Genomic DNA, 24,268 nt, shown 5'->3' on the forward strand with positions numbered 1-24,268 from the left:
CCAAGTCACTGCTACTTCTATTTCCTTTAAATAAAACCCACATACATATTCTGGGAAATATTTTAATTGTGGTCTTGCTACATTTTTGTTTGATGTGTTTGAAGAGGATGAAAAATCTCTAGCTACTTATATATGAAAAAAGCTGTAAGTTATCGTAAGAATAAAGGTCTAGAAAGGTAAGTCTTGTGGACTCTCAAATAGGAAAATATGAGGAGGTCAGAAGACTGATATGCTGGATCCTAAGGCATGACTCCAAGAAAGCAAAGCAAATTCTCTGAGGTAGAAAGACAGAGAAAAAAAAATATTCCCATGCTATTAGTAAATTTGGTATTCATATAGACTTCTAGTGCTCGTGTGTTCTCTCATAAAAACAAAATGTTTTTTTTTTAATTTAAAATAAACCAAAAAACAAAAAACTAAAACAAACAAGAGCCATGACAGCTTTTCTAAAAGAAGAGGGAGGTGACACACAAGCACAGAGAAGTGCTCGTTGTCTGTCAAGGAATGTCAAATCAAACAGGAGAGGTGCAGTATAATTTTGGGCATAGCACATGTATCTCAGGGTGCTAAGCAGAGAGAAAAAGGAGGAACTGAAATTTCTCTTCCTATTTTTTCTTCATTCCTCTGAGAGAAACATCTACAGTGGAGAAGAGATAAAAATGGTTCCTTCTAGCAACTGTGTGTATGAGAATATTTGCCTACAACTAAAACAGAAAGGTCCTTGAACCTGGCTTCCCATATATGATACCTACAGGCACTAAGTTCCTACCTCTGTTTTTTCAACTATGAGTGCAGATAAGCTAAGAAGGTCTGATTAGGTGGGGTATAGGGCTACCACAAAACGAAAAGGGTAACTTAACCTGTGGTGATTCCTGAAGACAGACAAAAGTGGCAGATGCGTAAAAATGATCAGAGCCCTGCAGAACACCAAGAAAGGATCCTTTTAATGGCAAAAGAAGAAGCTTTAATTTGGGGATCATTTCAGAGTTAACATTTTAATTATTAAGAAGACATTACTGCCATTACCACTAGTGAGGATTTAAATGTTTGAAACAGGCATGCCTTCCCTTTGCTTGCAGAGCAAAACAATTTCAAACTGACAATCAGGAAAAAAATTTTCTCTTAACCACCAAATCTCTTCAATGAATCATAGCATCGATGCTGTCATGGTCATGATGAAGATAACAGATCATCCTAACTATCCTCTACCCTTACCAACACCTTTTAATAACAAATCAGTAGAAAAAGTATTCCAAACTAACCTACCCAATCTAGTTTACTGAGTATGTTTTTAACTTTTGCTTATAAGATTTACATAATTGCCGGTGTCGGGGGGGACAAACTGGTGAATGGTTCCGCTTTCCTCATCTAACTTAATTAATATCTAAAGTTCATTTTGAATAAAGCTCAGACCTACCTGTGGAGAACTCATGATCTAGGCAGATGAGAAACATGTAAAAAAATTATTACAATAAAATGTGACACATCAAATAATGGAACATAGAGACTAACTGCCTAAAGGAATAGGAAAAAGTCACTAAGACAGAATTTTAAACAACATTGGGCAATCACCAACTGCAGAAAAGGGCATTCCTGGCAAAGGGGTGTGCAACAGCATAGAAGCAACAGTAAGTACGACATTTTCAGGAAATGATGAGAATGTTGTTGGTGTGACTAGAGCTAGATGCTTGTGGGAAGTGAAGCTATAAAAAGACATAAGGCTGGGGCTCCTGGGTGGCTCAGTTGGGTAAGCATCCAACTCTTGATTTCGGCTCAGGTCATGATCTCAACAGTTCATGAGTTTGAGCCCTGCACTGGCTCTGTGCTGACAGCAGGGAGCCTGCCTGGGATTCTCTCTCTCCCTCTCTCTCTGCCCCTTACCTGCTCTCGTGCTCTTTCTCTCTCTCCAAATAAATAAACTTAAAAAAAAAAAAAAAAAAAAAAAGATGTAAGGCGTAGACTATGATGGGCTAAGGAAGCCATATAAAAGAGTTTGCAGTTTATTCTGCGGATGATAAAAAGTCATTAGGCACTGTAAGCAGGTCAGTTTGTGAGAAGATTTTCATTTATGGTCAAAGATGTGGCAATGTGACAGATGAACAGGATGGGGAGAAACTAAAGGCAAGGAAATCAGTTAGGAAATGACTGCAGGAGCCCAGGTGGAGAGCTAACCTATCACCAACATGGACAAGGTAGACCTCAACTACAGAGCAGAAGGAATGGAGAGGAGTAGTCAGGTTGAGAGGTGATTCAAGTACTGGGTCAGGTGCCTGAGTCTAAGTGTTATAAGGGAAAGGGGGAGTCTAGTTTGGAATATTTTTTTACATGTCCCTCATCTGACTACGACCCATTTATATCAACATGTTGAGTATGAGGTACCTGTCAAATTTCCAAGGATAATATGCAACAGATAGTCAGAAGTATGAGCCTGAATGTCAGGGAGGGGGTGGAGTGAAAAGGATGACTGTAAGAGTCACCAGCAACTGATGAAGACAATGACAGCTGAGGAGGCCACCAGAGACAGGAAGGTTGGGGGGGGCGGGGAGCTGTGATATGGCTCAAAAGAGGCCTCACCACAGAATTCCAAGGAACACAAAAATTTAATGGATGAGGACAAGGCAATTCAGAATCATAATGGAACAGAGCACAGAAAACCAGAAAAGCCAGTGCCCTGAATGTCTAGGTAGAGATTTCAAGAAGCAAGTAATCAACAGTGCAGATGGCTTTTCTTCTAGTGACAGTGAAGTACGGTTCTGATCCCCCATCTTGACATATATACACTTTAGGCAGTCAAATACTTCTGAGTATTTGACACTTTCTTTCTCCCCTCTTAGAACTCTCAAAAGGAAGTTAAAGATAGTTGTCTGGAACACTCGAGTTCCTTACCATAATGTTAAACAGGCACCAGAGTTAGAGGATCCTTAAGAGCAACATGCCAAGATCTAAAAGATGATAAAGAAAGGTATCTGCTGAGAATAGGAAAACGTGGCCCTGGGTCACATCGTTACCTGTAAAACCAACTTGGCAGGTACACTCATAGTCGTCCCGGCTACGCACATGGCAGGTGCCTCCATTCAGGCAGGGGTGAGACACAAAGCAGGGGTGAGCAGTTGAGTACTGACAGTCATCACCTGTGAACCCCAGGGCACATCGGCATGTGGCTTTCCCCAACATGGCCTGGGCCACACACGTCCCCCCATTCTGGCAGCGGTTCTTCTCACAGGGGTCTCGATGTTGACAATATTCTCCCAAGAAGCCCTCCAGACATCTGCATGGAAAAGAAAAGAGTCCATGAAAACACCTGACTTCTTGTAAGTCCAAAAGCTTACCAAGATAGTGCAGTCCATTCAAGAAACACTAGATCATGAATTGAGAGATCTGAAGGTACAACCTATAAAACTGCCCTACTTCAGAAGTGCTTAGAGAACTTAACCACACACTCTCACGTCCTTTTGAGTCTTGGTAGGTGACAGAATACCAGGTGGGTTACCCAGCATGGTCTGCCATGGCCAGTCAGCATAACCCTTATCAAGGGCAAAATGAGCCACAGCTTTTTTCACATAGGTACAGGCTGGTATTGGCATAACAGCACTTTTTTGTGCACCACTGTTGATTCTTGCCTGTTCAAATTCATTAGCTTTCTCACTCTGACTAAGCCATCTGATAGGATTAAGGTAAGATTCACATGATAATGCATGGACTGACTTTCTTACCCTCTCCAGTTCAAAATATGTAAAATACCATGTGATTTCTCTCAATTAGGCACTGAGAAATAGTAAGTTCTTCTTTTCGTGTTTCCACTGAGACATCGACTGACCTATACCTAGATTTCTGGGTTATGTTCTAGAGTTACATTTCCCTATGATGGAGAAAGAAAAAAGAGGTACAGGAATAGGAAAGGGTTCAAAGGGGCTTTTTTCTTTGTTTAACTTAAATCTGTTAAGATATAAACAGGAGGCAGCTTTTTTAACCAAATTTTTTAAAAAGCACAAAATATAATTAAAATGACATAAAAAATATCTAAGGTACCATACAAACACCAAAGTGAAGAAAGCACAACAACTTAAGAATAACATTCTGTAACATTCTCCACATGGTGTGTTGAGGGAGCTTTTTATATGCCACCCACTGAATCATAAGATATACAACCATCCCAAATTGTGTGTAGTATTTATGACAATACTACATTCTCTAAACAGCATTAAAAAAGGCTTTCCCCAACATGGTCTGAGCCACACAGGCTTTTAAGAAGTGTTTAAAAGTAACACAAAGCCTTTGATTCTAACTGTAATTTTTACCATTTGGCCATTGCCCCAGATATTTGAATAAACCTATTTCTACATTATTTTACTTTTTTGGAGGACAGAAAACGAAGTCTACAAGGCTGCTCCATCATTACCTTAAAGATGACACATTTAAACCAAACTCTAAGGAAAAATAAGTAAACAAACAAACCAAACTCGAAATCTTTCCCCTCAAAACCAGCTCCCAACACAGCTCGCAATGTGCAGATTCTGGGTCCTGATTCTCCCTATCGCCCAGACGTGAAGCACTGGGGTTGTGTTTTCCTCCTTCCTGCCTTTGTTCAATCATATCCAACATGTCTCATTAGCCAGTAGTTGGCAAGGTGAGGTCTTCAGAGGTCCCAGTTATTAAGAAAAGGAGGAGGACCAGATGTTAAGGAACTGAGACAGAACCTGCCCAGAAGAAGTATGCAGTAGCTAACACACCTGGAGGAGGAAACAGAGCTGGTGGGTAGCTCCAGTGGTAGTCATGTAACTAGTGACAGCCTCCTCTCCTCTTCCCAGATCTGTGTACAGTAAGCAGGGCAGAGCCAGAAGCAGGGCAGAGCCAGAAGCAGCTAGAGTTTTGAGCATCATCATGAGCGGGTCAAGCTAGGAGATGGAGAGGTAGTAAGGGGAGGGCACAGCACTAAAACCAAAGACTTGCTGAAGTTTCTGTAAAGGAGTCTGCACTTTATATGGTCAGAAGACCTGTTTGGAGTAAGTCCTGATGTGGCGACCTTGGACACGTTGCTAAACTTCACTATTAGTTCTCTCACATTTTAAATAGTTGAAAAGGGTACCCACATTGCAGGACTGGTGTAAGAAACTTACAAAATCAAGTATGTGAAAGCCTAATGTTAAGGTTATGGGTTATGTTAAAAAGTTTTGCAAATGAAAACCATTTTTTTTCCCTTTGTACTTACTGAGGAAAATATGGTGCTTTATGCAAATCACAGCTTGATTTGATAATAGAATACGTTATTTTCTGATTTTTTTTAAGTGGAAGAACAAAAACTGCAAATGTAGCATAGCTAAAATTAACCCTGAGCTATATTATTAAAAGCATTTGTAACTTATTTAAGAAGTCTGTTATGGATGATGTTCAAAACTGGAACACAATTCTCATTCATAATGGTAGTCCTATGGGCGTTATGCCTGGCTGACAACTCTTGATTTACCCATATGGGAATTATTTACCTCGTAAATAATGGAAAACTGTTAAACCTGGGTGGGCTTTGCCCATCTTTGTTCCTGGACTATTGCACCACCACCGCCTCCCTAACACTATCATGTGGCATCTGCTCAGAGAATGCAAATTCATTTAAATATTAGTATCATAAACATATAAAGAAAACATAAGGCTCCCAGGAAAACAAAAATGAAACAATATGAACATTTCTGGAGCCAACCAAGAGTACTCCCGAATTATGTGAGACTAGGGTTTAATCTGCATTGTTTGCTCCCTAGCAAGTACAGAAAAATAAGTTTCAACTAAGATATGTCTAAGAAACCGGTGAAAGCAGGGGCTGGCAAATACAGCTTGCAGGCCTACTATGGCCCACTGTCTGTTTTTGTATGGCCTATGAGCTGAAAATAGTTTTTACATTTTTAAATAGCTAGAAAAATGTCAAAAAAAAAGATTAATATTTTGTGACATTTGAAAATTACGAGAATTCAAATTTCAGTGTCCATAAATTAAGTCGTATTAGAACACAGCCACACTCATTCATTTATGGATTGTCTATGGCTACTTCTGCATTACAATAACTGGGCTAAGCACCTGTGATGAGACCATTTAGCTCACAAAAATATTTACTATCTGGTGCTTTATAGAAAATCTGCCAACTCCTGGGTAAGAAAATGTATGAAACCCAATTCTATATATGGCATCCAACATGCTTATTAATAACGATGTTAATGATGACGAAGAAAAATATTTTCACGTCAGTTTCTGCAAAGAATACTGCACTCATTCATTCATCCAACAAACATTTATAAGTGCCTATTATATGCCAGACATTGTCTTAATGCTAGGGAAGTCCTTGAACTTGTGGAGTTTAAATTCTCAAAAGGGAAGACAAAGACAAATACATAATTTGTTCAGTCAAGTTAAGTGCTATGAAAAAAATAATAAAATTGGAAAGGGGGATGGGAAGGGATGGAGTTGGGAATGGTAGGGGGTAGATAAAATGAAGTATTTTGGTTTTAAATAGGAAAATTGGGGAAGGCCTCACTTAGAGGGCACATTTGAGTCAAGACCTTGATGCAGTGAGGGACTAGCCATGCAGGTAACTTAGGGAAGTGTGTTCAAGGCAGAGGGAACAGCAAATGCAATGGACCTAAAATAGAAAACAGTCACGGCATGTTTGAGGAACAGCAAGGAGACCTCTGTGGCTCTACCAAAGGGACTAAGAAAAAGAGTAGCAGAAAATAGATGAGAGCCGTTAACTGGGAGGCAGATCTTGAGGGGCCTGCAGACCACCATGAAGAAGGCTTGAGGTTTTTACTCTAGGTGAGATAATATGATATACAACTGACTTACTCTCCTAAAGTCCATATATAGAACTACATCTTATTTTTATGTGAAACTAGACATACTGTTAATAAAGACTTAATTTCTTATTTAAAATGTTCTAGAGGGCTAGATATCAATCAGTCTATTTCTTTACCTTAAAACACATACAAATCTCTCTTAACCTACATTTTTCACTAAGCCCCATTTCCCTTTCCAAATTCTTCTTCGGTCACAACCAAACTTCTTTAACTGTGGCCTAATTTCACAGATACTTTCCCTTTCTCTTCCATCTACTTCTTACTTGTCCCTTAGTAACAAAATTTGCATTCCAATTATCGCCCAGAAACTATGCTCTAAGAACAATGACTTTCTTTCCCCTTGTCAAGTTCAGTCTGAAATTTCATCATAAAGAAATTCTCTTTCCTGTAGAAGTGTCTCTGACCAGACCTTCTATCATTTTAATCCTTTTACATTTGGTTTCTAGGACTCCATCTCAGAGCTTGGTAAATTCTTAGTCTAGATTGCTGACTCCTCTTCTCCTTCCTCCCCATCAATCACAGACAGCTTAAAGTTTAAGTTTGAGCTGCACTGCTCTTTTCTCTCATGTACATGTGTTACTGTTGTCATTCTTCACCTGATTTTTTTTTTTTATTTTTTTTTCAATGTTTATTTATTTTTGGGACAGAGAGAGACAGAGCATGAACGGGGGAGGGGCAGAGAGAGAGGGAGACACAGAATCGGAAACAGGCTCCAGGCTCTGAGCCATCAGCCCAGAGCCCGACGCGGGGCTCGAACTCACGGACCGCGAGATCGTGACCTGGCTGAAGTCGGACGCTTAACCGACTGCGCCACCCAGGCGCCCCGACTTCACCTGATTTTAAACAACTACCTTCATGTGCCCCCATAAACAGTTCCACCTGCATATGCTCAGTTCACTAAAAGTCGTCTACTTACTCTAATCTACTCTGCAGTACTTGAAACTGAACATTTGAAAAGTGGGATCATTTTCCCATGGAACTTTAATTCTTCAATTTTTCCAAGGTTTCCACTCATAATCTCAAAAGTCACTTTTAGTTAATGCTCTTAAATTATATATAACTAATTACCATGTTCTGACAAGTCTTATTAACTGAATTCCTATAATACTTATCATTCACACTCACAGTTTCCTTCTTGATACAAATTCTGATCATCTTAAAAGCCTCAGGCCAGATAGCACCCTTGGAATAAAATAAATCTTGGGATTTAAGACACCCTAAGGCAATTTCTACCCAATGAGATAGTTCTTTCTGAAATATCCTTAAAAGACGATCACCAGTCTCTACTTGAATCTAAGCAGTTAAGCACAGTGCCTGAGTAGTAGTAAGAATTTAATAAATGCTTGAAGTTCTTATTGTTCTTGCTATTAAGAGTACAGACCCTAGAACCAAACCACATGGATTTCAATTCTGGCTCCCCATTTACTCGATAGGTGACCTTGAGCAAGTTACTAAACTCATTGTAACAATGAATTTAGTAATAGTGCTTACCTCATAGGGTTTTTTAATAACTGCAAAGCACTTAGAACAGTATCTGGCGCATAAACACCATGCACTTGATAAGTAAAATAAAATTAACGGCTCACTACTTCAATAACAGAACAGTCTTCAGTGTGGGTGGATCCCAAGATCAGAAAGCTCCTTCTTTCTGATGTCTTAAATTCTGCCTCCCCTTCTTGGTATATATATCCAAAATAAGTGAAAATGTATGTCCACACAAAATTTGTAAAGAATGTTCTAGCAGTATTATCTATAATGGCAAAAAGTAGAAACAACCCAAATGTCCATAAGCTGATGAACAGATAGAAGTAAAATGTGGTATATCCATACAATGAAATATTATTTGGTCATAAAAAGGAATGAAGATCTGAAACATGCTATGACACGGACGAACCTTGAAAACATCATGCTAAGTGAAAGAAGCCAGATACAGAAGGCCAGATAGTGTATTTCATTTTTATGAAATGTCAAGACTAGGCAAATCCATAGAGATAGAAAAGAGATTATTGCTGCCAGGGGGCTGGGAAGAGGGGAAAACAGAGTGACTGCTAAGGAGTAGAGAGCTTCTTGGGAGCTGGAGGATAACAAAAATGTTTTTGAAACTGGATAGTGTTAATGGTTACACATATCTGTGAACACACTGAACACCACTGAATCGTACACTTCAAAGGGCAAATTTAATATTATATCTCATTAAAAAAACTTTTTTGGCCTCCCTAAAATTTCCACTTACTTGCTGTCCTCTTCTCTGGAATAAAAAGGAACAAGCCTTCTACTTTTCTAACATGTAGCCATTCAAGAACTTAAAGATGGTTGTGCTGACCCTTTTGTTTTCTTTTTTACAGGATTCAGTACTTTGGACTATTCCTCAATATAAAATTATTTCCAGACTTTCTCACCATTTCAGTGGCTCTTCTATACTTAAGATAATAATAGTAATAATAGTGACCAACATTTTCAAAGCACTTACTGTGTATTATGTATTTGCTAAGCACTTTATAGCTATTATCTCTTTTATTACTCTGTATAACAGTATTGGTATATTATGATCCACATCCTGTATATGAGGACCTTGAAGCTTAGAAAGATTAAGATTTCACACCTAGGAGATGGCAAAGGCAGGATTCAAACCCACATATGACTCCAGAGCTCATGTATCCCAACACTGGGCTATCTGGCCTCCTCCTACGAGATGATTCTAGTTCATCAAAAACCTCTTTAAAACACAACGCCTGAAATGAAAACAAAACAAAACAAAACAAAACAAAACAAAACAAAACAAAAAACAAACATAACACATGTGATCCTACCAGCACAGCACAGAGCTTGGACTACGTGGATACTGTATTTTTACTATTGCAGCGTAAAGCTGTGTTCACTTTTTCAGAAGCTACAAAATACTACTACTGAATGAGCTACTGAACACACAGTTAAAATGCCAGATCTTTGTTTTCAAATGAACTAGTCACTCTATGCTTGTAGAACACACTTTTGAACCCAATAATTGGACCTGTCATTTGCTCCTTTTAAATTCACCGTGCTGAATCTTCTCTCCAAGTTTCTTTGATTGAGATAACTTTTACACTCTATTCACATAATCGCAGAATTTCAGCACCACACAATATCTCAGAAGTCAACGGGTCCAAAACCCCTATCGTTCTGATCTGACCCAAATTTGCTGTCTGTAATCTGTTTCCCCAGTTTTGTACCATCTACAACTGTATCTCTACCTTTACCTAGATCTTTTATCAAAAGATAAAACAGTACTTAACTGAAAGTACTCTACTAGGTCTTGCCCTAACCCTGGCACCTATTCAGTCAACTCTATCATCTCAGCTGCACCTGCATCCTATCCACACCTCTCCGAAGGACAGCCAAGAAATCCCTTGCTAAAACTAAGCACACTACTTAAAGAATAATACTTTTCAAGCATAATTTTGATCATGTCACTTTTCTGCTCAGAAACTAGCATTAGCATCCAGCCCTTCAAATCCAAGTTTCTCAGAATCTATGGCCTACTTGTTTGCCCCACTCCTATCATCAACTATCTTACTCCTTCGTAAATAATTACTTCCACTCTCTTGTCTACTGCTTCCTGTGTAAAAATCTTCTAATACTTTTCCATCTGATATGTCTCTAATTTTTGCTCTTTTCTTCCATCCTTGCTTCAGAGATCTTCCATTAAGCCTCCTCCACACCATTTCACCCATCTCTGGTCCCTCCAACAGCAGATGCAATGCCGTGTTAAGCACTACATTATTTCTACCAGTATGGCACTACTTTGTTTAAGCCATTGTTACGTCCTTCCTGTGCCTCTCCAATTTGGTATCTTGTTGTGGGGAAGGGCATGTCTTGAGACACTGGTACAGGTACCTTGAATACCATGAACATCTACCTATATATTCCATTAAGCAACTGGTTCCAAAAAAAAGCTAAATTTAATGGGATGGATAAAGTCAGTCTCCCAATCCAAATAGGTTCCCAAATCCCCTACTAACCCCACACTGCATTCTGCTTGGTAGAACACAGGCCAAATCAACCCAAATAATCATCCTGAGGTACAGATTATCCCTCATGCCCCAGGAGGCTCAGGAGAATTATGGACATGGGAAGAAAAGGGGTAAATAAATGGGTAAGTGAGACAGACAGAAATAAAGGAGCCCTGTTTCCTAAGGCAGGAGACCTTTCAATTTTGCAAATCCCTGTTCAACTGTAATACAAGTATACCATATACCCTATTAGCCTGAGTGGAAATTAAGACTCACTGCCTAAAAATAAGAGTTTCAATAGCTCCCTTCTTGAGATGGCTCAAGTTGAGTTTGGTCAGAGGCCAGAAACATGGGCTAATCGTCCAAATTCTCTCAGAAGTCTGTAGTTCTATTATGTTATTACCTCAGTACAATTTTTTTGAAAATAGCCTACATCTTGAACTAGAGGTATGTGTTAAAATTTTTCTTAAAAATAACCTAATAAATCTAACAGCTGCCTCTTGTTCCCAAAACTGTATGAATGCCTTCCTCCTGAAGGGACTTTATCACTTATTTTAGTAGTTTTCTCAGTGACTCTAGTTTTGGAACTCTGAAAGAATATAGTTCACAAGAGGAGGCTGTGAATACAGGAAAAGTTTTGGGGGCTTTTTCCCTATAAAATAATTCCATGAACTAATATGAATAATTCCACGAACTAAACTTATCAGGCCCATACAGATATATGCATGTCTTTTTTCTGACAAAGTCTACCAATCCTGACACGAAGTCCACTCTTCCACTGTTAATGTTCGAACACACATGGGGAATGGGGAAGGCGAGGAAAAGAGGAAAAAAAACAAAACAAAACAAAACAAGGAATTCCTCCTCATGGAACCAGGAAACATTCCAACTGGAAGGATGCCCATGTCGTCCCCCTTCAATAAAACAGATGAAAAACAGACCCCCAACTCTCACATGTCACCAGCAGCCTGGATGCGTTTGCATGTAGCCACTTTACAGAGTTCAACGAAGCTGGGGTCTGAATAGCAATTCCAATCTATCTGGCAATGGCTGCCGTTCAGCATCGGTCTCCCTAGTAATACAGGACAGAAAATTTTGTTCTTTCAAGTTTCCTAAGTGAATAGCCACTCGTCTAGAGAAAAGCTTAAAACACTGTAGCAGCTTGTGTCAGCTCCAAGATGACTGAAGTCTGAGCAGGAAATAAGCCCCCTTTTCCAAATAAAGGCCAGTGTTCTCTCTCCTTGTTTTCTCCACCGAATGTTCTGTATCAGCAGGGTGAGCCCAAATTGCATCCAGGGCTTTGCTGCAGCTCTGCCTTTAGCTTTTTTTAGTGAGGATTTGGTCATTAAAAAAATAAAACAACAAAGCAAAACCCCATCACATACAAGAAGAAGAAAAAGAGAGGCATGCTTTACAAAACAGCTATTTCAAAATCATGATTTAAAAAAAAAAAAAACTATACAGAATGTGGAATGGAGGGGAAAAAAATGTCTCATGTGGGTTGCGTCGGCCCCGCAGCTGCTCCTCATTAAAGCGCCTCTTTACTCCCTCTGGGCTAGTTTCCAGCAGAAAATTCTTTAAACAGAACTCTGCTTTCAACCCACTTTCTTCTTGCTCTGGACCTTTCGGCCCCCCAATCCGCAGTGGCAGCCTGCCCTCGCTGGGCTCTAGAGGGGGGAGCTGTCGTTAAGGTAAATGAGGTAAAGGCAGGGGGAGAAAATAACAAAACCCAGAAACCAAATTAAGCATTGGTCAGTAACAAAGGTCTGCAGTTTGAAAAGGGCCCAAATCAGTCTGTTCTTTCCTGTGACCATAATGCCAGCTTAGTTTCCTGCCCCTTCCCCCTCTCCCCATGTTAAAGTGGATAAAAATAATTGCTAACAGCCAAGGCTAACTGTAACCAGTGAAAGTTCCTCCATAACATTTAATTCCCAAGGCTCCAGCTACAAACTTCTAGATGACTGGCATTCAACAGGACCATCCCACTGGTCTAACCTCACTGCCCCCCTCCTCCCATAACTCCAGTTTGATAGCTCATCAGACTGTCAACTTTTTAATTCTGTAACTCTGTGTAAAGATAACTAACTGGGTTGTGCTAATTACTGACTCGGTATAAAAAACAACACATGAAGACTCCTAGTTAACTTCCTGGTCAAGAGGGAAGAAAAGGGAAGAAGCTCTCTGTCATGTTGACTTCTTGCCATTCCTACTCCCACACTCACTCCCCTCCCCTAGAACAGAAAGAAAGAAAGAAAGAAAAAGGAAACACTACAGCTTACTCAGCAAAAAAACAAAGAGCTAAAAAAAAAAAAGAAAGAAAAAAAAAAAAACTTATTTGTATATAGTTAGAGCCCAGTACTGGGCTGGTTTGTGGTAAAACACACTTTCTAGGGCTTTGCTGGTTTGATGTAAAGGAAACAAAGACAAATACACAATCAATATATCTCTATCTTTCTCTCTCTCTCTCTCTCCCTCTCAAACACACACACACACACTCACCCACGCACACAACTTTTTGCCACAACTAATAAACAAAGACTACCAAATACTACAAGACAGGCCATTTTTCTACTATGTAAATTCAGCTTCCTGAACAGTACATTTCTGCTTTTCTTGTAGAAGTATTTCAGAAAATGTTAATCTTGGTTCCCACATTAGGCTGAATGCTTCCAAATTAAAAGTTTCCCACAGGAAAAGAATTTTACAGGGAATTGTGAGGCTGGGAATTATCTTCTCAAACTCCACCTCACTTGGTTTCCATGTGTTCAGGTTTTTCACCCCCTCCCCCATTCAAATAAAACAATAAACACACGCGTATCTTAATAAATCCAAACCAAAAAAGAAGCTGCAGTGGTGCTAGTTTTAAAGCTGTTAACTCACATCATCGTTCATCAGAGACTATGAAGTCAGTAACCACTGCAATGAGAAACCACGCTTTATTTACACAAGAATTTGCAAACACCCTTATCTTCCAGTTTACAGTCGGGGCTCATTTATCAGAACTCAAAAGCTGAACCGAGCACCCAGGCTCTTCAATCATCACTTGAAAGATTGAGCAAGGGCACACAAACAGTGTTGAAAGACTTGCACTGCTGCTCTAATGGAAGCTGGTCTTCCCTCTGTCTTCTAGCACCTACTCACTACCCTACTGTCTTCTGGGGCACTAGACCCCCAGAAAACATCTACTTCTGATTACAACATGGCAAATATACTCTAAACATATGAGTTTACAAAAAGCACCTTCCACAGTAATAGGCAAAAGTGAATGACTTAAGCCAGTGGTTCCCAAGCTATGCACTGTACAATTACTGCAAGGAGTCTGCAAACACTTAGAGCGCTCTCCAAACTACTAAAGAACGCCCTGTCCATATCTAAATGGACTGTAGATACTGCTATGATTATTAAAATGTAAAGGTATTATAAGGTGGCTATTGATTTTTTAGTGGATTTTGATATTATGCATTGCATTTCACAAGAGACAGAAAAATGGTTTCAACTCAAGATCATCTCTCCTTTATGCATTACACTCTTCCTTCAGTTCCCAGACCATGCCACAGTGCACCGCTTCTCACATCCAGACCTTTATACGTGCTGGTCACTCAGCCCAAAACACTTTTTCTGACCCTCTTCTCAGGGCTAAGCCCTAAAATTCCTTCAAACTTCTGCTTAAATGTTATTTCCTCTGAGAAACAGTCTTGATTTCCCCACTGCACACTCCCATAACCCTAACATATCACTCATTATCCTTTATTTTGAGTATTTGTCTTTCAAACAGACAAAATGAAAGAATTGTTCACCACCATACTAACACAGTAACTGGTACATAGAGGCTTTCAACTATGCAGCGCTCACATTCTTAATGGAAGTAAAAAGACAAAATGCAAGGATCCACAGAATCCTAAAAAAGTTCTTTAATTACACTCAAAGTTTGGGAACCATCAAGTTAAACTATTTATCCAAAGGATTATCAAACCTAATTAGGATTCCTAATATATAGGGGACTTCTTAACCCTTATTTACCCGTAATCATTCAAAGTGGGCTAGCCAACCCCATACAGAGTGGATTTTTAATCACATTTTCCCCCCAAATATGAAGTTAACTAACACATGCATATGCGTGCGCACACACACACACACACACACATACACACAGTCTTTTTTTTTCTCTCTTGCACTTTAAATCTTTTATTAATCTTTGAGAAAACATTGATTATATGAACCACCAGGAACCTGGAGTCCTGAGGAACAGAATATCCTACAAAGTAGCCTCAGTAGCATGAACTGCTAGATTCTTAAGAGATTGAGCAGTAAAAATTAAACAAGATTTTGGAAAAGGAAAGTGAATACGGGTGCCTGCTTTCTGTTCTCCAGCATGAGTGGATGACTGCTTTCAAAGTTCTGAAGTCCAAAAAATGTCTGAAAGTGAAATAGTTCCAAAAGCGTATGGCTTGGTGTGAAAAGACTACTAGTTCAAAAATAATTGTACCCAAATCCTATCAAGCCAAACCCAAATGTAAGAGAAGGCTGGAGAAAAATCTGCATTTCTTTACACTTTAAAAGGATAAAAAATATTTCTTTGTAGGTTGTAAACAAATTATTCTCCCAAAAAAGAGGAGGGGGGTGGGAATCACACAGTATGCAAAACTGTTCCATGGATAATTGGAAAACAAAATAATTTCAGAATGCTCTGAAACACTGCAAAATCCCGCTTAAATTTCCTTAATTAGAACCACAGATACTAAAAATGGACATCATGGGAAAAGAAATTAACAGTGTGTAACCCTACTTCAAAACAAAAACTTTCCTTAAACTAAGTTCATGGCCCAAGGGATAAAAAAATTGGTTCTTGGGGGTCATTCTTAGATATTACAATTGTTTGTGACCTTCCAAAGAGCCACAGTAGATAAATAAATATACAGTATATCTATGGTATTAAAACTGTATTGGGAGTATGCAGGAATTAGGATAAAAAGTCTAAAAAAGGCTCCTTTTGGGCAGAGTTGTAATGATGAAAAGACCGAAAAACGCTGAGACAGCACATACAAATAAAGTAATTCTTAGCCTATTATCTGGCACTTCATAATGCTCATAAATGTTGGTTGAACTGGAAAGTTCCCCACAAATGTTGCCTATATCGGTACACACTTGATCCTTGAACAGCATGAGACGAACTGCACAGGTCCACTTATACATGTGTGGATTTTTTCCAATACAGTGCAGTACTATACATGTAGTTTCTCCTTATGAGTTTCTTCACAACACTTTCTCTTCTTCAACCTACTTTATTATAAGAATACAGTATATAATACATATAACATACAAAGTATGTGTTGATCAACTGTTTATGTTATCAGTAAGGCTTCTGGCCAATGGTAGGCTATTAGTAGTTTACTGGGGAGTCAAAAGTTGTATATGGATCTTCAACTGTGTTGCTCAAGGGTCAACTATATAATCAAATTCAAGTGTTTTGAAAATAGTGTTCCTCAGTTTTGGAAATTCCTTCATCTGTACTTGGTTTGCTATATGAAATCAAAGTCTGTGCCTCCACAGGAACAAAGTGAAAAACTGCAAAGCTACATAGTGGTCTAATGAGAAAGTTTATCTGACATACATCTAGACACCATAAAGATTATTTCTTTTAAAAATGCAGGGGCGCCTGGGTGGCGCAGTCGGTTAAGCGTCCGACTTCAGCCAGGTCACGATCTCGCGGTCCGGGAGTTCGAGCCCCGCGTCGGGCTCTGGGCTGATGGCTCAGAGCCTGGAGCCTGTTTCCGATTCTGTGTCTCCCTCTCTCTCTGCCCCTCCCCCGTTCATGCTCTGTCTCTCTCTGTCCCAAAAATAAATAAACGTTGAAAAAAAAATTTTTTTTTAAAAATAAAAAAAAAAAATACAACACTAGGGGTGCCTGGGTGGCTCAGTCGGTTGAGCTTCCGACTTTGGCTCAGGTCATGATCTCACGGTTCGTGAGTTCGAGCCCTGCGTCGGTCTCTGTGCTGACAGCTTGGAGCCTGGAACCTGCTTTGGATTCTGTGTCTCTCTCTCTGTCCCTCCCCAGCTCACACTCTGTCTGTCTCTCTTCTCTCAAAAATAAACATTAAAAAACATTTTTTTAAACAATACAACACTATTATTATCTTACATATTCTTGCAGTCTTGTAACAACAAAAACAAGAGTAAAATCCACAAACCCTCTTCATATGGATGATACTAGCTGGGCACATGCGTCCTAGCCCACTGGTACCTATACTTGGAAGCATACTCCACTCCACCACCGACTACACTGCCAGGACTGGATTTGGTTTATTTATGATTTTTCTAGATTATAAGCTTCTGAGGACAAACATAATTATTAAAACCATCACCATTACAATAATCACCCAAAACGCTTTCTCACACAAAGGATAACTTTCATGAAGTTAAAGACATCTCAACATTTATTACTTTTATGGCAGTAAGAGAACAGTTATTGTCAAAGAAAAAAATGTCATGTTTTCATTTACTCTATTAATACCACTCACTAATTTAACAGGATCTCACTTCTGTGCAGACCTCCAATATAGACCATTTCAACTAAAAAAGCAGCATCAACCAAAAACTGACAGAAGAATTCAGATATAATCCTTTGTTCTAACTTCAGCAACATTTGCTTCAAGAATTTCTTTTGTATGATTAAAAAAAAAAAAACTGACCACAAAGAATGGTTCTTCCAGTTTATACCACAGGCACTTGGAAGACATGAAGTATTTCAAGTGGCTACTATGTTCTAAGGTAAAGGTCAAGCAAATATTGCCCTGGAGATCAGCTGTTTTTACACCTCCAGCCCAGGAGCTGGGTCTTACATTTTTTAACCGGTTACATTTTAAAGGGGTACACTAGTACCTACATAATATCTTCAATTTGCCTCTTGGCCAACAAATCCTAAAACATTTACTATCTAGCACTTTAAGAAAAATTCACTAATCCCTGCTCTAAGGACATGACAGCATTAAAGTCAATGTAGGCAAAAACACTTAACACATGCTTGAAATTTAGGTAACTTTTTGTCTACTAGAAGTCAGGTTACTTTAGAAGCACTGTAATGAACTATGTTTAACTTCAGAAAGGCTGTCAAGTGGTCAAAAGATCATCATTGTCAACTGCCACACCTATGCATAATTAGAACCAAAGATAATAATAAATAATGGACATTGGGGCACCTAGGTGTCTCAGTCGGTTAAGCATCCGACTCTTGGTCTCAGCTCAGGTCTTGATCTCAGGGTTGTGAGTTCAAGCCCTACTTCAGGCTCCACGCCCACTGTGGAGCCTATTTAAAAAATAAAAATAATAATGGACATCATGGAAAAAAAATTACCTAAAATGGCCTATAGCCCTAATGTGGTGACTCAAGACAAAAACCACCACTTGCCTTAGGAGGACCATGGCCCAGGGAGTAAAAAAAAAAAAAAAATCTGATATTACAATGATTTATAACCTTCCAAACCAGAGAAACTGAGTATCAAACAAGCATTCTGAAAGTGTACACTCAAGTTTACACTTGAAGATAAATGCATTACCCCAAAAAGATAAGAGTAACAGGCAAAAGAGACATTATGAAACCTGAAATAGCCCAGGCTGGATGTGTACTTAAGCAACCAAGCTGAAGTTCTCGATAAAATCTACCAAATCTAAACAACAACAACAATAAAACACTACAGTAGACACCATAAAATGAATCACAACCCATGTTTTCACACTAACCCTGGGGAAGCACTTTATTATTAAACTGAGTCGGGGCAAAGCCATATCCAATATGGCTATGTCCTTCTGTATCACACTGCTTAAAAAACCATTGTCTAGAGGCAGGTGAGATTCAGGGCATGCTTGAGCAAATATATATATATGAAATATATATGTATTACATATGTACATAAGAAGTCATGAGCTTATTTATCTGAGTAAGAATAAAAATATAACTATTATATTGTTTTATGTATCTCTCACCCAAGACATTAGCATGTTCCCAGATCTTGACAGGATGGCACCTCATAGACCTTTCCTCTCCATCAGCTCTGGCTCTGTCACTAGATATTGACCTGGGTCAGTCACTTAACTTCTCTGAGCTTCTACCTCCTCATGTATTAAAACAAGATGCTAGGCCAAAAAAACCTCTAATATTCCCTTTAGCTCTAGAATTGTATGATTCAATTTTAGGAATGTTCCATAGTCCCTTGGATATTAATATAGGCTACACCTCCCTTACGAGGAACTCAAAAGAATTTCCACACTGTTTCATTTAATGAAGTGTTAAAAAGTATAATGAATAGCTAGAGTTAAAATTCTTGGTCTTTGGGGCGCCTGGGTGGCGCAGTCGGTTAAGCGTCCGACTTCAGCCAGGTCACGATCTCGCGGTCCGTGAGTTCGAGCCCCACGTCGGGCTCTGGGCTGATGGCTCAGAGCCTGGAGCCTGTTTCCGATTCTGTGTCTCCCTCTCTCTCTGCCCCTCCCCCGTTCATGCTCTGTCTCTCTCTGTCCCAAAAATAAATAAACGTTGAAAAAAAAAAAAAAATTTAAAAAAAAAATTCTTGGTCTTTAAGATTTCCTCACAAAAGTACTAAAGGTTTTGTTCTTAATTCTGCTTCTATCTCTCTATATATAGTTAGATAGATATAGAGAAAGAGATATATGCATATGTCTAGAGATATAGAAACATCTACACACACACACACACACACACACACACACACACACACGCATACACCTATATGTACACATATACATATACATGATTACCCACATGAGTTCCTTGAGGGCTGGTACCAAGAATGAAAAGAAATAGTGCTGAATCTTTTTAGATTGCCTAGTGGGGTCTGAGAAACAATTTTTAGTCCCAGTCTACATTCTAATCAGTTAAGTAATCCAGGGTAAGTCACTTGGCCACATTAAGCCCTGGGCTCCTCACACATGAAACAAGGTGAATGGAGAGGTGCTTGCCAAAGTCCTTTTAACCTCCTAACTAGGATAACACTACAATTTTGACTCTGAATTCCCTCAGGAATACCACCCAAGGACGTAACAATCCTTGCTGAAGTTAGTGTGTAGAGTCAGTGCTTGTGTGTGTCTTGACCACTGACCCACTCTGAGCAGGGGCTCCTGGTGCAGGTGTTGTGCCTTTGACTCTTACATCCTCCCCACTGCCTACCAATCACCCTTCCAAGCGTACGGATGGTTCAATACTCACTGGTATAAGTGAACTGGTGCACAACTCACACTTTCAGCTAACTCCTCACAGGAAGCGCAGAGAAGCAAAGAACAATACATTTAAACAAGATACAAAGAATAAAGAATCCTGAACCTAAAAGGGAAAGGAACTTCTTACCATGTTCTCCAAAACAAGTGTCCAAAACCTAAGAGCCTGTTTTCTTCAGACGAGAATGGTGGTAGACATTGCAAGTCTCTTTACGGAATCTGACCTGCTGATAAATTCAACAAGGCTAAAACTGACTGATGTGTACATAAACAATGGTCTGGGAAGATCTGCTCCAAATTTAAACTTGTAGTGAATAAACCACTTACATTTATGTAGGACCTTTTTCCAGATATCGTTTTTATATATCCTCTCAACACAACATAAATGTGTATCTTAATCATTTTCCTAGCTCACGATGCTCTCGTTAATTCTTATAAAATTTCAGAAAGAGTAAGTGATAGCCCATAATTAAAGAGACTACTTCTGTGGAGACTAATTATGAACTCTGACAGTGTCAGCCTTCGCCTAGAAGGAAATGAGTCAACTTTTCATTAGTAATCAAGTTCTGCCCATTTTTTAAGAGTAACCCAGAAATTCAAGGCCATGAGTTTTAACAATATGAAACAGAGAATCAGATACCACAAGTATTATATACAAATAGGACTAAGACAAAAAATTAAGGTCAAAGTATTTCCTGAAGTATTTTTCAGGATGACTGAGGTTTCAAGAGGGGCCCAATAAAATAATTCATCAAGGAGATGCATCTGGCTTACACAAGAACAGACATTTCAAAATCTTAAAGGGCTAGGCAGTTAAATGGCTATGGTCTAGGCAAGAGAATCATAACCATTGTCAAATGTTTTCCACACAGAATAGGCAGCTCTGGTTTATTCTGGATAATTGAGGGTTTGGATATGTACTATATAATCAGAAGAAACAAGCAGTAAAGGACATGAGCTAATTTGGGCTAACCAAAGATTTGGCTAACAGATGCTTGCTTACTCTGGATCCCCGAAATGAACTAGATCAGGCCGATGATATGCTGGACAGGAGAGGTCTGACACTGGGACACCTGAATTTTCAACTAGAAGAATGCCCTATGCCATATATGAAAACTGATGCTGTTCTTAATGTCTGCTTTTCTATCACTCACCTAACTTTTCTTGCTTCAGAGATTCTTAGATTCTGAATTTCCTTGCAAATGGTGTTCACAAACAGCTAACCTGATTGTTCTGGAAGCAGCTAAAAAATCAAGTCAAGACCCAAAAGTTCAGGGGGGGGAGAGAGGTGACTGCTCCCAGCTGCCCTCCATTGCTGTCCCCTGGTCTTCCCCTCTACCCCTCACTCTAGGCACTCTTCAAGCATTCATGCCAACACGTGTTAAAGGAATGATTTTTTAAATCAGTTATGTCACTGTGAAACCAGATGAATCCACATGCTGGTTTAGTAAAACCTCACACAAAATATAGACAGAAAAGACCAACCAAGAAGTAGAAAAGTTTTAAATTATGTCATTAGAACAAACTGATGAGGGTGCCTGGTAGCTGAACTGGTTGAGCGTCCGACTCTTGATTTTGGCTCAGGTCAGGATTTCAGTGTCATAGGACCAAGCCCCACGTTGGGCTCCGTGCTGAGCATGGAGCTTACTTAAGGTTCGTTCGTTTTCTCTCTCTCTCTCTCTCTCTCTCTCTCTCACTCTGTCTCTCTCCCCTCCCCTCCCTCTGCTCCTCTCCCCTGCTCATGCTCTCCCTCTCTCTCTCTAAAATAAGGAAACTTTCAGGGGCACCTGGAAGGCTCAGTCAGTTAAGCATCAACTCTTCATTTTGGCTCCGGTCATGATCTCACGGTTTGTTGGTTTGAGCCCTATGTCGGGCTCTGTGCTGACAGCATGGAGCCTGCTTGGGATTCTCTCTCTCCCCCTCTCTCTCTCTGCCCCTCACCTGCTCGTGCTCTCTCTCTCTCTCAAAATAGATAAACTTAAAAAAAAAATTTTTTTTAAAGAACAAAATGATGAAGATATCGGTAATGATTATTCCAAGAAACAATAACCCCTCAGGTCCCCTCATTTTCTCCTTTAATCTTTCTACTATCCACCTCCTGAGGTACCATCAATATTCTCAGATTTATAATCTAAGTGATCTACTAAAAATCCTCTGATTTTAATTTTCTGTCCTATAGTAGTTGCTCCCTTGTATGAATCTCCATAGTTCTTCTAATCTGTGCTGACACATAGGGCAGTTACAGACTATTGTATTTTATACATATACATGTGCCTCATCTCCCTAACAAGATGGCAAGGACTGCCACCATGTTTTATGTGAGAGAAACATAACATTCATTAGCAGACACTCCTGAGATATTTTATACTTATAAAGTATAAAGATATTTTATACTTATAAATTAAGTCAGAGAACACAGGCCTCTTGGACCTTTATGTCTATTCACAATACCTAGCACAGTGCTCAGTCAGAGTAGCCAGCTCAATACATACTAGTTTGATGAAAACTAAACTTTTCTTTGAAGACTGCTATGGACTGAATGTTTGCATCTCCCCAAATTCATATAATGAAACTCTAATCCTCAATATGATGGCTGGTAGGTGGGGCCTTTGAGAGGTTATTAGGTGATAAAATCATGAGGGTGGGGTCCTTGTGATGGGATTAGTGCCCACACAGGGGATGAAGGGACCGGAGCTTTCTTTACCAACAAATGAAAATATAGAGAAGGTAGCCATCTGCAAACCAGGAAGAAGGTCCTCACAGGGAACAGAGTCTGTCAGCACCTTGATCTTAGACAACTCAGCCTCCAGAACTGTGCGAAATGAACGTCTGTTATTTAAGCCACCCAGTCTGTGGTAGTTTGTTACAGGAGCCTGAGCTGACTGAGACAAAGAGTAAGAATCCTGCAGTGCTTCAGTCTATCTGATTTTCAGTGTTCAGGATACAGGATTATAGATAGATACAGTGGGTACAGGAAAGTGGCCTGAATCTATACAGGTTCAGGACTCTAAATGCTACTATCCTACATAAGTCCTAATCAGGTTATTTTCTCATTACCACCTACTTTCTCCTCATACTTATGTGGAGAAAAACATGGGGTACAATGCTCTAGTTGGATGTGTTCACTATGTAATACCACCTGTCACTGAAATAGTGCCTTTATTAGTCTTTGTTTTCACTTTTCTTTCATAAAATCCTTTTCATAAAGATCTAAGTAATCATTTGCATAGGAGAGGACCATTTTAAACAGAAGGTAATTGCATTAATATGGGAAAGCTGAAGGCATCAGTATAAAAATCAGTAAGACATTTTTGGACACTGAGGATGAAGTGCTAGTAAAGATTACTGACAATGGATAAATAGAATATAGGAAATTTTGGGAAGCCCCCAGAGAAACTGTAATTTACCTCACATCAAAATGTAAAGTAAAACACAAGACAAATATGAAAACAAAAAACTCACAAAACTCACAAAACACGACAGTCGGGGTGGAGGAGACACCAAATTTTATTCCTAGCTACAAGATGTTGAGAAGGGCACGTAAATGCAAACCTCCTTCATGCCCACACATTTATGCTAGCTCAATGAGGAAAAAAGTATTTGGGAATTTTTAGATAATTAAGTTTTTTATCACATTCTGATATCTCTACCTCTCTGTATTCAATCTTGCTAGCCTCGATGAAAGATAGACAGCCAAAATTTTAAATGAAGGACTTAATTAAGCTACTCCAGATCCTGGAAGAAAAATATTTCTCATCCTGCTTAGTCACAAGAAAAAAAGGGAGAAAAGAATTCCTACATGAAATTAATGGTGCTGACATGACACAATGGAACAATAAGAAAGAAACTTTACAGAGGATTATGGTCAACTTAGGAACTGTACTGAAAGAAGCCTAGCTACTCTCCCATCTATTCATGCCAGGTTGTAGGCCAAAATTAGTTGATTTAACTTTGGCAGTTACCCAAGACAGGCAAAAGGACACAGGCAGAGTCTAAGAACCACCTTCTCTTACTTCTTTATCTAACACCAAAGTTTATAAAGGTTCCAGCGTAAAGAATAAACATCAGTTGAAATGAGTATGAGAATTGTTGTTCTGTATTATAAGAAGCTGATAATCAAGACTTACTTTATAAAAAATTATTCAGAGCCACCTAATATATTTGCTAAAGGATTTTTCAAACATATAATGTTAATAAGAAGAATCACTTAAGAAT

The 24,268-nt window shown here is 39.2% G+C and overlaps 1 protein-coding gene across 2 annotated transcripts in view; it reads right to left on the reverse strand.

Annotated features, from left to right (window-relative positions):
* NOTCH2 (notch receptor 2) overlaps positions 1-24,268 on the reverse strand; it is a 167,543-nt gene that overhangs the window by 93,606 nt on the left and 49,669 nt on the right. For both annotated transcript variants that reach the window (XM_045478844.1, XM_045478845.1), the window contains exon 3: positions 3,009-3,268. In XM_045478844.1, the coding sequence (XP_045334800.1) occupies positions 3,009-3,268 (260 nt within the window). The remainder of the gene's footprint in view (positions 1-3,008; positions 3,269-24,268) is intronic.

This window comes from Leopardus geoffroyi, chromosome C1, assembly GCF_018350155.1.
Source record: "Leopardus geoffroyi isolate Oge1 chromosome C1, O.geoffroyi_Oge1_pat1.0, whole genome shotgun sequence".
NCBI lineage: Eukaryota > Metazoa > Chordata > Mammalia > Carnivora > Felidae > Leopardus > Leopardus geoffroyi.